The following is a 13,094-nucleotide window of genomic DNA, read 5'->3' as shown; positions in this document are numbered from 1 at the left end:
TGAGAGACCGTGTGGCGGCGTCTCTTTGAAGTGCAATGGTCAGGAGTGTTGGGTCAGAACCGGGTTTGGATTATGACTGTGAGGGCTTTATTCTGTGGTCCCAGTGCTGTCATTTCAGTCACTTCCTTTACTTCCTGTTGATGCCACTTGGCACATCTGTTCAATAAACACAGCCTTCCTGAACCCCCCCCCTCCCCACACACACAACACACACCCAACAGAGTTAATGCTCATCTCTTTTCAGCCTGACCCATAGTTGATTTATTTTATGATGTTTTACTAAAAAGCAATTCAACATTTCCACAAGAAAGACAAATCACAGATCTCTTTAACATCTCAATTATTTCTCCTAGACATCCATAGGTAAACATAGAGAGCAACATTTTACTTTTATATAGACAGAAGAAATGACTTTATTTTTGACATTTGCATACATAACCTTTGACAATTATTGACTTTATAGGCAGTGATGCCATTTATGATGTCACAAGCTCACAGCAGGATGGAGAGACAGGAGGTGGGATGGGGCGGTCGCCTCAGTAGAGATTCAGTTGCTTGTATTGGACGTACAGATCTCTGTCACTCTGCCAGATTCAACATCAGCAATCTCTCTACAGAGCTGTGGCCGCTATCTAAACAGCAGACCAGGCCACGGGCAGAGTCATCTGGAGAAAGACTGTGAAATTCAACAGGCCCATGCCCGAGCTATAGACTCCTGCGCGGTTATTTTTGCATCGGCGCAGGCTTCCTGCAGCACCCACTTAAGAGAAGAATGCAGAATGGAAAAACACAAAGAATCCCAAGTGTATTTTAAAGATGAATGTAACAAATGTTACAGGAATTCATTCTCAAAACATAAACATTTCAGTATAAAAATAACACAGTGAATCAAGATGGTTGATGCAGTAAAAGGGCATTTCATTTACAGTATGTAACCAAAATGTTTTCTTAAGAGCAATAAATTGACACTAAAAGCTTCCTGGAAGAAAACTATCATTTTTAGACAACGTCATTGTTTCCTTCAAAACATTTGATTTCTAAAGAAAATAAAACCGGTTCATTCTGTGTCGGGTTGGAGGTTGCTCGTGGTGGCTGCTTGCCAGGATGCTTGAACAAACAAAGCAAAGATTTAACAGTGCATCAGAGGCCTCTTTTTTGGTATTATAAGGCACAATCCGTCTACTCCGGAAACGACAAAAGAACCATTAGAACCGTTTAATTTGACATTTTGTCCACACTGGTTGCGGCCCCTCGCGTCTGGTGTACACAGAGAGTATTTGTCTCTGCATTTTAAGCTTTGATATGAATTGAAATGAAAATTACACACGTCCACTTCAAGGCCTTTAAAAGCCTTACCGGCAGATATTGTTCTAAGCAGCAAATTCATCCTTTCCACTAAATAAATACAAAATGCAGAATAACAACAGAACATGAGCAAAGTCAGCATTCCTCCGTTGTCTGTTTGTTTGTAAAGTCTTATGAGCACTCGATATCCTTCTGTCGGCTGGTTTAGTTCTAGGTTGGGAAACAGATGGAGCAGCACTCCAAACAGATCTCCAGACACTCGGCCGACTGACAACAATCCTCCATTATCCCACAATCCAACAGTGCAGAGCAGGTATCCTCACCGCAGCACGCACAGAGTCCACCGGAGGCGGCTTCCCCACAGCAGCAGAGAGCATCACACTCCAGACCACAGGCCAGACACTGAGCCACGACAGAACAACACGACATCACCTCACAGAACAGACACGCCAGTATACAGTGTGCACAGCAATCTGAGAAAACAAATGACAGAGAGAGAAGAACACTTTTAAACACCAAGAGAAACATTTGATGTTTGCGTTTTCGGTTGTGTCTTATATAAATAGCAACTTGGTGTCAGATGGTGCTCTTAAAGGTTCGCCCAAAAATGAAAATTCTGTCATCATTTATTCACACCCTTGTCACTTTCTAACCTGTATGACTTTCTTTGTTCTGCGAAAAACAAGTTAAAGAAACTTGGTACCAACGCCGGCAACCATTGACTTGGACACAAAACCAATGCAAGTGAATGGGTGCAGGATAACAGCATTCTTCAAAATATCTTCTTTCTTTCAGAAAGTCATACAGGTTGGAAATGAATTTAAATTGCTTATTGGTTAAATAAATAAACCTTGGACGATTACGGATGTGTAAAATGAATGTAAATCATCTGGATTTGGGTCAATTGAATGAGAAATGTTTGAGCTCATATTCATTTGATTATAAACTTGACAAATCTGAGCTCAGTTTGCATTGTTGAGATCTCTTCTAAAACTGTAATGGAGACATTTGTGAGACCTAACACACACATACAGCCACAGAAAAAATGAAGAGAGTTTTTCTGATTTTAAAACTTTACTATTTACAGGTATGTGTTTAGGTCAATGGATCACTTTTGTTTAATTCTGTGAACTACTAACAATATTTCTCCCACATTTCAAAGAAAAATGTTGTTTATATTTGGATTCATTTGTAGAATATGAAAACTGGAGAAACGGATAAAAATAACAGAATAGACGCTCTTGTATTTCTTCAGACCTCAAATACTGCAAAGAAAACAGGTTCAGATTCCCTTTCAAGCAATACAAAAGTATTATTTCGACATTTATTTTGGAAAAGTTCAAAAATATATGTTTTAAATGTGATAACCTGGATGTTTATCATGTGTCTTGTCATGCTGTCAGTCTTTCACATTGCTGTCGGATGACTTTCTCACTTCTTCGGTTTGTTTCGGTTCAAATCTAACAGACACTGGACTGAAATGACCACAGTACATATAGAAATGCTGATTAAATGCAGATTTGGAACGGTCTCTTCATTTTCCCCATGGCTGTTTATCTTAAGGTCTAAACTATATAATGTCCAACACTCTTTTATCACCACATTGAAACCTTGAAGAATATTTATTGCGAGTTCGGTCATGGAACCGAAATGATACTACGCTGACGTAGAGGACACATTAAACACATGAAGATAAATCCACAGGCTTGTTGTACTGCTGCTGTGAGATAAGAGCAAGCCCTCCTTTTACAAACAGTCCTGTGGGTGGAGGTCTCATGTGTGTGTTTTTGGTGTGTGTGTGTGTGTGGTCTTGTTTTTATATCCCGGTGAAAACCCTGAAAACACACCAACTCATGGGGACTCGTGTCACCGTATTTAGGTCCACATGGGCAGAAAAATGGGTGCACATGGGTGTGTGTGTGTGAAGTACCATCTCCTGCGACTCTTTGTATCTGTGAGGCGTCGCCTTTGAAGCTTTTCTGGCTATTGGAGGTGGAAGGCGTGTGTTTTTTGTGCGGGTGTCTGTGTCTGTTGCTTTTTGCATGTCCGTTGCACGTCTGTGACGATGCTGTACGAGTTTTGGTTCTTCCTGACGGTGGCGTGCACACGACGGCAGATCCGTTGATGACTGAAGAGGGAGAGCCGTTGGGAAGATTTGACTTTTCTGAATGATGCGATATGTCTCATTAGTATTCATACAGTACAAAAAAATATAACTTTTTTATATTTTTGTTAAACTGTGCATCTGGTAACCTTTCTCTATTCTGTGTGAAATTGTAGGTATGTGGTCTGGAAGCAGTAAAGCATCGTCACTGGTTATGACAGGGTCTGTTAGAGACTCGCTGCTATCTCCATGATCCAGGTTACTGTCAGCGCAGAGCATCTCTGGACCTGTCAATCAATCAAAGAGCCTCTGACATGATTATAGTCTTAAGTAAACGTTGAAATATCTCTTAAATATCTTTCTCACCTTTCATCTCTAGAGGTTTTCCAGCGGCCTGTGGTTGTGCTGTGTGGACATGAGTTGAATTCTCCAGGTTTGCGACTCTGTGCTGTGTGCTGTCCCGCCCTTCATCCTGCTGCTGGACATCCATCACTTCTGTCTCCTGTTGAGACTGACATCCAGAGAGAACAATCTTAGCAGAGATGCAGAGAGGAAAATGTTATTGCTCTTTTATAGCTCAGGAGATTTGATCGAGTTTTTAGTTGTGTTTCATTTATGTATCAACTTTAGTCTCAGATGTCTCTCATAAACCTGCTTAGGAGAAATAAAAACAGAACAAATAAAGCAATAGATAATGGATAGTTTTAGGTGTATGGATGTGTAAAATTAATGTAGATTGTAGAGGTCAAATAATCTGGATTTGGGTCAATTTGATGAGAAATGTTTGAGTTCATATTGAGATCTTCAATAATATTGACTTTTGATTTTAGACTTGACGATTCTAAGCTCAGTACTGAAAATCGAATGAAAAAATGTATAAGAAATGTTTAAGATGCAGGAGACTTTCACAAAGGTTTTCGTTTGCTCTGCATTTATGTCTTATAGAATTAATTGAGACATTAAAGAAATCTCATATGTGTTTTTCTTTCTTATGGGGTGGACTGTGCCGAAAAAATATGAATCAGATTAGTGGTCATTCTACAAAACATCTGACATCAGAATCAAGAATTCCAGTAAGGCAATTAATAAACACAAACAAAAGCATCAATTAATACGTTGAGACAGTTTGAAACAACATCGTTACATCATATATACCCTGAGTCACTTCACATCATTTCACTTATACATGAAAGTTATTTGTTTATGTGTTTTTGTTGTGTCATTGCTGTATTTATTGTGAGCTGTACTGGTTTGGGAAAGTGACTAATGTGATAGGGATGTGATTAATCACACTGCCTCGCTGAATCACAGAGGACTGAAAATATCACCAAAGCTCTATATCAGGACTCATAACAAACACTTTCTGGAGTTTACTTTCTTGATAATAAAACGATTTAAAAAAGCGTACAAAATGCGCCTTTTGTCTAAATGAACTGGTTTTTAAGAGTAAGAGTTAAGACATTTTAAGAGTTCAACCAAATGTAAACAAGCCCATAATGCCACATTTTGATGTCCTCTGTTTACAATGCACCCCAAAATAAGCTATTAACAATAATATTTCATATTTTTTAAATTATTTTTTAGAAATAAAAGAAACAATGCCTCTAACACTAAGGCCGAGATGAATAATAATAATGTCTCAAAGAGAAAAACAGGAAATAAATGCTTTTTTGCATATTAATTTAAGACTTCAATATCTCTAAATGTTTTGCATATTAATTTAAGACTTTAATATCTTTTATATTTTTATTTGCAATATGTAATAAACGTCATATTGCTGTAAACTAACCATTACAAAACATGTAACACGCGTGTAACACTTAACGGCCTTTATCGGGAGAAAACTATTTACAGTGTTTGTTTGATATAAAGTCATATTTTAATGTAAATAAGGTAACATAGTAAGCGACATTTTTTTAAGAATAAAACTTTTGAAATAAGAAATAGATGCAAAATAAGAAATAAATGCAAAGTAATGAACTGTAAGCTGACAAACGTCAAAATAAAACATCTGTCGCACTAAACAACAGTTTTGTGGCGGTGCGAATGTCACTGGACAAAATGACGATAATCATTATTATTATTATAAGCAATGGAAGTCAGGAATGAATTTGCACTTAAAAACTTGATAAAGAAACTTAGATAACGTGACATGCAGTCTTTGCTCTACTGCGTTCGTTTTATTTTGTCCAAGTGATGACACAAAGCAGAATTGAAGTCTTACCTTAACTCGAATAAATCCAGTCTTGGACCGAGGAAGATTAAATTCACTTTTATTTTGAATGAATTGTTGCTGTTCACCTCTGCGAGCGCGTGCTACATCTGCTTAGAAGCGGGTGCGTGTGTTCGGAGCGCATGCGCGTGTGTGCGAGCGCTCGCAAAACATCCTTCCTGCACTGCAGAGAAACAACAACTTCAAACTTCAAAATCTTTAATTCTCCTTCTTCCTCATACACATTCACTTGACTTACTGTCTAGCAATAACTATCGTTTTGCAATGTTGTGTATTTTGTGTATTCTGTATTCTTATTATTATATTCTGTGTCTTTGTATAAATTGGTATTTGATTGAAATATACACCATACGCTCCATAAACGTACAATACAGATATTTCACTTAATGTTGCTTATTATAAAGTAGCCAAGGAATAATGAAACAAGGTTAGTAAATGAGTAACGAGATGTTCTTGAGAGGAGTGCCGGTATTTATTTAGATTAAAAGTGTATTAAAGTAAAGGTTGCAATTAATATAAATACTAAAAGACTGTAAAGGAGACGATAGCTGTGTACCAAATGACATACTATGCACTATGCACTGTGTAGTGTTTAATTTTTGAAGGGTACTGTCGTATTTTTGCATGCGATTTGTCCGGCAGGTGGCAGCAGATTTAACGGCGTCCATCAAACCCGTAGACGAAGAATCAGCGGAAGCGGAAGTAACAGTTGTGAGCCTCCGCTGTGTAAACAAAAGGAGCGAAATACTCGGTTTATTACTAAACATATACTAATCACAATTGTTTATCATGTGTCTTTACTTCAGATGTTATTTTAATATACCTTAATTTTGGACTTTAACTGGAAAGATCGGCGATGGTAGGTTAAGTGTTGTTGCAGTTACGCTTGTTTTGCTGGCCTCTATATAAGACATATAGAGATTATATGGTGCATACTATAGTAACGTTCCCTCGATGTATTACATACAATACAGCGTTATGTTGAATAAATGTAATGTTACGGGGTCAAATGTTTTATATAAGTGCACACTGTATTTAGTAAATACTTCGTGACGTCGTGCGTGTGTTTTGAAGCTCAATTGGTAGAGCATTGCGTTAAACGGCCAGTTAAATTTTTAACAACTGGAATGCCTTGAAAACCCATCTGCCAAATGTAAATGTATGTGAAGATTCGATCACAGAATAAACTGTCACCAGGCAAATAGTCACATACAGAAAACTGTAAATGGCAGATGTGTGCATGTCAAAACCATCCCCACATTGTTTTATTTACCTCTTATGTTGCAGGACAGCGAGGTTTCAGACTTTGATCAACCTCCTGGACCAGAGAAGCTGGACAGGAGAAACGCACCCGTGTTTTGTGTTTGTCGCAGACCAGACATCAACTGCTTCATGATGTAAGATGTGGTTTTTTGGGGGGTGCTTGCGTCTTTTAATTAGATGCATTTTCTAACTTTTTTCTTTTTATGTAGCGGTTGTGACAGCTGCAATGAATGGTTTCATGGAGATTGCATTCATATATCAGAGAAGACTGCCAAAATCATTCGTGTCTGGTACTGTGAAAAGTGTCGAAGTAAGACTTTGTATTTTGTATTCATTTCTTTTAAGCTGTAGCATTACGTGCAACTTTGCATATATGTATATATATATATATATATATATATATATGCTTTGTGGTCCAGGTAAAGATCCATCCTTGGAAATCAAATATCGTCCCAAGAAAAGCAGAGAAAAAGAAGTCGAGCCTGACCGTACAGACAGTCAACCAGACACACCGGATTTCAAGACGGATGGGCGGCGCGGGTCACGGGTGAGAAACTCGGATTTATAGAAACTGCTCTCTTATGATCATAAGAGAGTGCGAGTGTGTTGTTAAAGCTCTGAGTGTGTTTTTTGGCTGCAGATTAAGCGCTCTGCGCGCATGTGTGGAGAATGTGAACCCTGCATGCGCACTGAAGACTGTGGACTATGTGACTTCTGTAAAGACATGAAGAAGTTTGGCGGCCCAAACAGGATCAGGCAGAAATGTCGCCTGAGACAGTGTGACGTGCGTGCCAGGGTAAGTTTCACCTTTATAACATGGAAGAAGAAAAAAACAATTGACTTGTAATTCACAAATGTATCTTTTTCATTATATGTGGTTGCTGTGACCCTTGACTTAGGAGTCTAAGGCAAGTCTTAATTAGTCAGTTTTTAGACATGCTTCATGTATTTACTGTAGGGAAGAATCGGGTGTTAGGAGTCTTAGATCTGACACTGTGAACTGAATCTGTGACTTTTCAGTTACCCGCCCAGCTCTTTAACCACTTTGTCACCCGTTATTGATTTGTTGCAGAAAATGTTACGAGTAAAGGATGAGGAATGTTCCATGTCTAAGGACAGGGACTATCACTATCACGATGGTGAGCTGTCTGAAGACTACAGTGAAAATGAGCTGGAGCTCTACCAACAGTACCGTGCTGGCCAGTACGGAGACCACAGCACGGTATAAACCTTTTTTATCTTGGTAATGATTCTGGACAGGATTGACTATACTTGAATAGGATAAGCTTGAAACACATACTTTAAATCACCCATAAAATATAACATAACGCTAGATTCTTTAGCTCAGGGGTCTCATTTGTAAACGCTGCGTACACACAAAACAGCCCTGGAAACGTGCATTATTTGCACTTGTATTGAATGGTTTCATGCACCCTCTTATAAAGTTAGACTGAAATCTAAGATCAAAATTAAATCTTAATATTTAATCATCGCCGTCTCACCATCACACTGCAGGAGCGCATGAGGAGGAGATGGCCCGACTGCATGGAATTCAGGGCAGCATCAAATACCATTGGATAACTGTAGAACACTGTGTATATAAATAACGAAATTCATTTTCCTTAAATACTGTGCATATATCATCAAATGTCAAAGTCTGGAAATACAGCGCATATTAAGCGCTCACACAATCGTTTCTCAATATATGTATTGTTATCAGTCCTAACTATAATGGTGTTCATAACAAAACCAGAATGATAAAACTTTTGACTTTTACATTTTTGTCTTCAAATGTTATCTCAGGTGAAGGATACCACTAATTAATTATGTGATTTTGATGGAATGGTATGACCTTTCATATATGGTGGTTCGTGACCTGAGGCTTAACAAGCGTATTGGAGGTCAGGCTTATTAATATAAAGATCAGCATTCATGAGGTGCTTTGCATTGACTATTTCTGGCTAAAAATGGGTGTGTACAGGGCGGGGTATGAGGTTGATTCAGTACTCACTTGGTGGTGATCTGTAATTTATAAAGCAAAAATATTGCTTACAGGTGTGTGTGTGTGTGTACGCACGATTTTATAAGTCTGAATATTTTTTGCCGCACGCAATTTCTGGCTTTCAGCGCACGTACACTTTTAGTAAGGATCCTAAGCATAGTTTTATAAATGAGACCCCAGATTAGACAAAAAGGGTGTATTTTTCAGGTCGGTGCATGCAGATTCTACGGTACCAAGAGAGGCCGAGGTGATTGCGTCTTTTGATTGAAAGCAAAGACACCAAATTTCTGCCATTTATTTTTCCTGAAAGTGGCCATTTCAGAGATGGTCAGTAAGTAGATTACAATGTTTGACGGTAGAGATGTATGACAGTCGGTGTGACCTCTGAAGGGTTGTGTTTTCTCACCAGGGTTGGAACAGTGACGATGACGATGGCTCGTACTGTGATTCATCCATGAGAAAGAGAGCCGTGAAGGTCAAGCATGTGAAAAGAAGAGAAAAGCGATCTGAAAAAAAGGTAAAGATCTACAAGCACCATAAACGCCTGAATCGTTGAGTCATTGTGCTGAAAAGCATTCTACATTGACTCAATTTGTCAGAAAGAAGAGAATAAGTCCCGGAAGCACAAACCTAAACAGAAGCACAAGGACAGGGTGAGACACACTGAGCGGGCAGAAGTTCGAGACAGCGGAGGGGCCAGACAGTGTCTTGGACCCGGATGTGTTGAAGCTTCACGTGTCAACTCCAAATACTGCTCTGACACCTGCGGTAGGAAACTCGCTGCCAAGTAAGACTGGAAATAAACCAATCCGCATTATAATCGCTTAAGAGATTAGACAGATTCTGATCATTCCTGTATTTCATTTTCTTGCTAGCCGCATCTGTGAGATCCTGCCACAGCGCATTCAGCAGTGGCAGCAGAGCCCGTGCATCGCCGAGGAACAGGGGAAGAAACTTCTGGAGCGCATTCGCCGCGAGCAACAGGCGGCTCGCATGAGACTCACTGACATGGAGAAACGGTTTCACGAGCTGGAGGGCATCATTGCCAAAGCCAAGCAGCAGGTCGTACAGCATGATGAAGAGGTGAGAGGTCATCGCCATTGCACAAACATCACATCTAAAATCAGGTTTACTGATTTTGACTCTACTCTGTGTTTTATTTTTTTCTTTGTTCTTAAAGGTGAATGAGGGTGATGATGACACAGATTTGCAAATCTTTTGTGTGTCCTGCAGTCACCCGGTGAACCCCAAGGTGGCGCTGCGTCACATGGAAAGGTGCTACGCCAAGGTGAGTTGTCTTTTTTCATTAACTATGCTACAGTATTAACAGTAAACTATAACGTTGACTTAATTAATTATTTGTTTGACATTATGTGAATCATATACACATGTTTCGTTGTCCCTTTAACCAGTATGAGAGTCAAACATCATTTGGATCCATGTATCCCACACGTATAGAAGGGTAAGTTTACGTGATCACCTCTATATTATCCAAAAACATTAATTTAGGTTTTGATACCTTAACACCTTTCAGAATGTGACATTTGAGGGTTGAACACAGTACTGATTATAGAGGGTATGCACGGGACGTCACTGTCCCACGCGATCACGCTGCCTTGAGTGGCAAAACACTCAGCAAAATGGCTGCTTACAATATCAGGAAACGCAATTACGCTCAACACATCAGTGTCCAAGGACACCTGTTTCTTTTGATTGTTATATACAATAGTGTTTTATTTGAATATATATATATATATATATATATATATATATATATATATATATATATATAAGTAAGTCATTTTATTTAACGCAATAAATATAATTGTAAATAAACGTGGCAAACGTCTGTTCTCTTAACTATAAACTATTGCGTTTATTGTGTATAAAAAATACACAACAAAATTCACAATAAACGTTTTAAGTGAATGTGACTTGAGCATGGATACTAACATTGCTAGACACTAACATTGCTCGAAGGTGTTATAGTGTTTACTGTTTTACCCTCCAGCTACAACTAAATGCTCGCCATACTTGTATTAAATATGTGCAGTAAATGACAACAGATTATCAACAGATTAAATCCATTTACAGAGAGCCTTTATTTAAAAATAGCCTTGTGTGTATACAAAAATTGTTGTCAATTGAACAAAATAATATTTATAGACGAAATCAAAAGAAATCAAAATAGAAAAAGAAGAATACGACTGTTACTTCTGTTTTATGCCGATTTGAATAATAAAATACTATATTTGAGTCTAATGTTATATGTTGGTGTTTTTCTTTTATGTGTAGTGCTACACGGCTCTTTTGTGACGTTTACAATCCACAGAGTAAAACCTATTGCAAGAGGTTACAGGTTCTCTGTCCAGAGCACTCCAGAGACCCAAAGGTTACATGTTCATTCAATTCAAAAGAAAAATCTAGATTGCATTGATTTTAAGGACCTTTTTGAGAAAGTTATTCTTTTAAATGTTGGCTCTGCAGGTCCCTGCAGATGAAGTTTGTGGTTGTCCACTGGTCCGTGATGTATTTGAGCCCACCGGTGAGTACTGCAGGGTGTCCAAACGCAAGTGTAACAAACACTACTGCTGGGAGAAACTCCGCAGGGCTGAAGTGGACCTTGAGCGAGTCAGAGTGGTCAGTGCATCTCTTACCTGCAATTCTGTCATTATCATAATACACCATCTGATGTTGTGCCAAACGCTTCAAGCATTCTAAGTATTATTTAAAAAAATTAACGACTCATTTGATATATAAGTCATATGGGGTTGAAAACATGTAACTGTGAGTTAATGATGAGTTTTTTTATTTTGGGATAAAATGTAACGCGCTTCAACGGCATTCAGTGTTGATGTAATTGTACATGATTTAGACATGCTTTTGTGTAAAATTATGGAAAACTTTTGTCTCCTTCAGTGGTACAAGTTGGATGAATTGTTCGAGCAGGAACGCAACGTAAGAACAGCCATGACAAATCGTGCCGGTCTCATGGCCCTCATGCTTCACCAGACCATTCAACATGACCCCATTACCACAGATCTGAGGACCAGCAAGGACAGATGAGGTTATTTTTATTCATTATTATTTTATATCTGTGAAACCATGAAAACCCCCTTTTAACCAAATGATCCGTTTTGTTTTACAGACTTGAATGGACAATTGCTGCTGAAGATGTGTCATCATTTTGAAAACAAAATGTCGGTCCTCATGTTTTAGCAGTTGTTTGATCAATGAAACTGTAACCTTTATGTAACAGTAATGTAATATTTGGTGTCACTCTTAAAGAGAGATACTTCACCCAAAAATGAAAATTCTGTCACCATTTACTCGCCTCCGAGTTGTTCCAAATCTGAATACATATTTCTTTGTTCTGATGAACTCAGAGGAAGATATTTGGAACTGATGATCATAACCAGACAGAGTTTGCCCCCATTGACTTCCATAGTAGGAAAAAATACAATGGTAGTCAAAAGTGCCCCAAAACTGTTCTTCAACAGAACTGAAAAAAATATGTAAAGTACATTTTCCTTCTATGTGAGTTCGTGGGGGGCAAGATCTGTCTGGTTATAAGCATTCTTCCAAATATATTTTTCTGTGTTTATTAGAACAAAGAAATCTATAAAGATTTGGAATAATGCAAAGGTGAGTACAATGATGACCGAATTTTCATTTTTGGGTGAAGTATCCCATTAATATGGTGCTGTAACTGAACATTTGTTCTTTTAGACTTTGTATGAATCTAATAACTGTATTTGTGCATTAAAATTAAACTATGAACTATATTGCAACATTATTTAGTAGTTAGTAGGTATTCTGCTGGTTCAACTTTGTTGTTGTAGCGCACTCCGTTGGTTTGGGGACTGTGAACTATTGCCAACCTTATCCACAAGCTTTGGTCGTAAATACTACGTTTTTTATAAATAATATCTAAATATTAATATAAGACGCTTATAAAAATGAAGATATTCACGTGGCCTCTTGTTTCTGATTCTGAAATGGTTGAAAATAACAAAAGGAATATCTGATCAGGATTAGTTATATGAAGTTATTATTAATTTTTAAAATACAGAATAAATAAGACAGCTCTTTCTACGTAACATTTTTATTTATATTTTTTTTATTAAGAAACGATAAACCAAGATTATCTTTTTCTTCACGGTCTTTAGTTGGCGCGTGAGGAACAG

At 38.1% G+C, this 13,094-nt stretch overlaps 2 protein-coding genes and 1 long non-coding RNA gene across 7 annotated transcripts; 2 read left to right on the top strand and 1 right to left on the bottom strand.

Moving 5' to 3' along the window:
• Positions 1–241: 241 nt before the first annotated feature.
• Positions 242–5,804, bottom strand: LOC306900861 (uncharacterized protein). Of its 4 annotated transcripts, XR_013787331.1 has the most exons (6): positions 5,634–5,788; positions 3,776–3,920; positions 3,559–3,696; positions 3,236–3,469; positions 2,674–2,780; positions 395–1,778 (listed from the first exon to the last, which is right to left on the bottom strand). XR_013787331.1 is itself a non-coding variant. In XM_079468181.1 (5 exons), exons 2-5 carry the CDS (start codon positions 3,897–3,899, stop codon positions 1,516–1,518), a joined length of 759 nt encoding a protein of 252 aa, XP_079324307.1. In that variant the 5' UTR covers positions 3,900–3,920; positions 5,634–5,804; the 3' UTR covers positions 242–1,515. The 4 variants fall into 4 exon arrangements, 3 of the variants coding, with proteins under 3 accessions (XP_079324307.1, XP_079324308.1, XP_079324309.1); XM_079468181.1 differs by lacking the exon at positions 2,674–2,780 and having other exon boundaries at positions 242–1,778; positions 5,634–5,804; XM_079468182.1 differs by lacking the exon at positions 2,674–2,780 and having other exon boundaries at positions 248–1,778; positions 3,776–3,941; positions 5,634–5,758.
• Positions 3,096–4,817, top strand: LOC306900862. The gene is made up of 3 exons (XR_013787332.1): positions 3,096–3,667; positions 3,789–4,153; positions 4,512–4,817. It is a non-coding gene; the product is annotated as an uncharacterized lncRNA (long non-coding RNA).
• Positions 5,805–6,232: 428 nt separating the features above from the next.
• Positions 6,233–12,703, top strand: cxxc1a (CXXC finger protein 1a). Of its 2 annotated transcripts, XM_079467284.1 has the most exons (16): positions 6,233–6,353; positions 6,449–6,501; positions 6,930–7,039; positions 7,115–7,215; positions 7,325–7,452; positions 7,546–7,701; positions 7,978–8,127; positions 9,317–9,424; positions 9,507–9,694; positions 9,783–9,990; positions 10,088–10,195; positions 10,320–10,369; positions 11,203–11,299; positions 11,395–11,547; positions 11,827–11,974; positions 12,056–12,703. In XM_079467284.1, the coding sequence occupies exons 2-15, from the start codon at positions 6,499–6,501 to the stop codon at positions 11,971–11,973; spliced, it is 1,707 nt and encodes a 568-aa protein (XP_079323410.1). In that variant the 5' UTR covers positions 6,233–6,353; positions 6,449–6,498; the 3' UTR covers position 11,974; positions 12,056–12,703. The 2 variants fall into 2 exon arrangements, with proteins under 2 accessions (XP_079323410.1, XP_079323409.1); XM_079467283.1 differs by having other exon boundaries at positions 6,312–6,501.
• Positions 12,704–13,094: the final 391 nt, after the last annotated feature.

Source organism: Barbatula barbatula (assembly GCF_947034865.1).
Source record: "Barbatula barbatula genome assembly, chromosome: 11".
NCBI classification, from domain to species: domain Eukaryota; kingdom Metazoa; phylum Chordata; class Actinopteri; order Cypriniformes; family Nemacheilidae; genus Barbatula; species Barbatula barbatula.
Note: the sequence above shows the minus strand (reverse complement) of the source record. Positions and strands in the feature narration are given on the sequence as shown.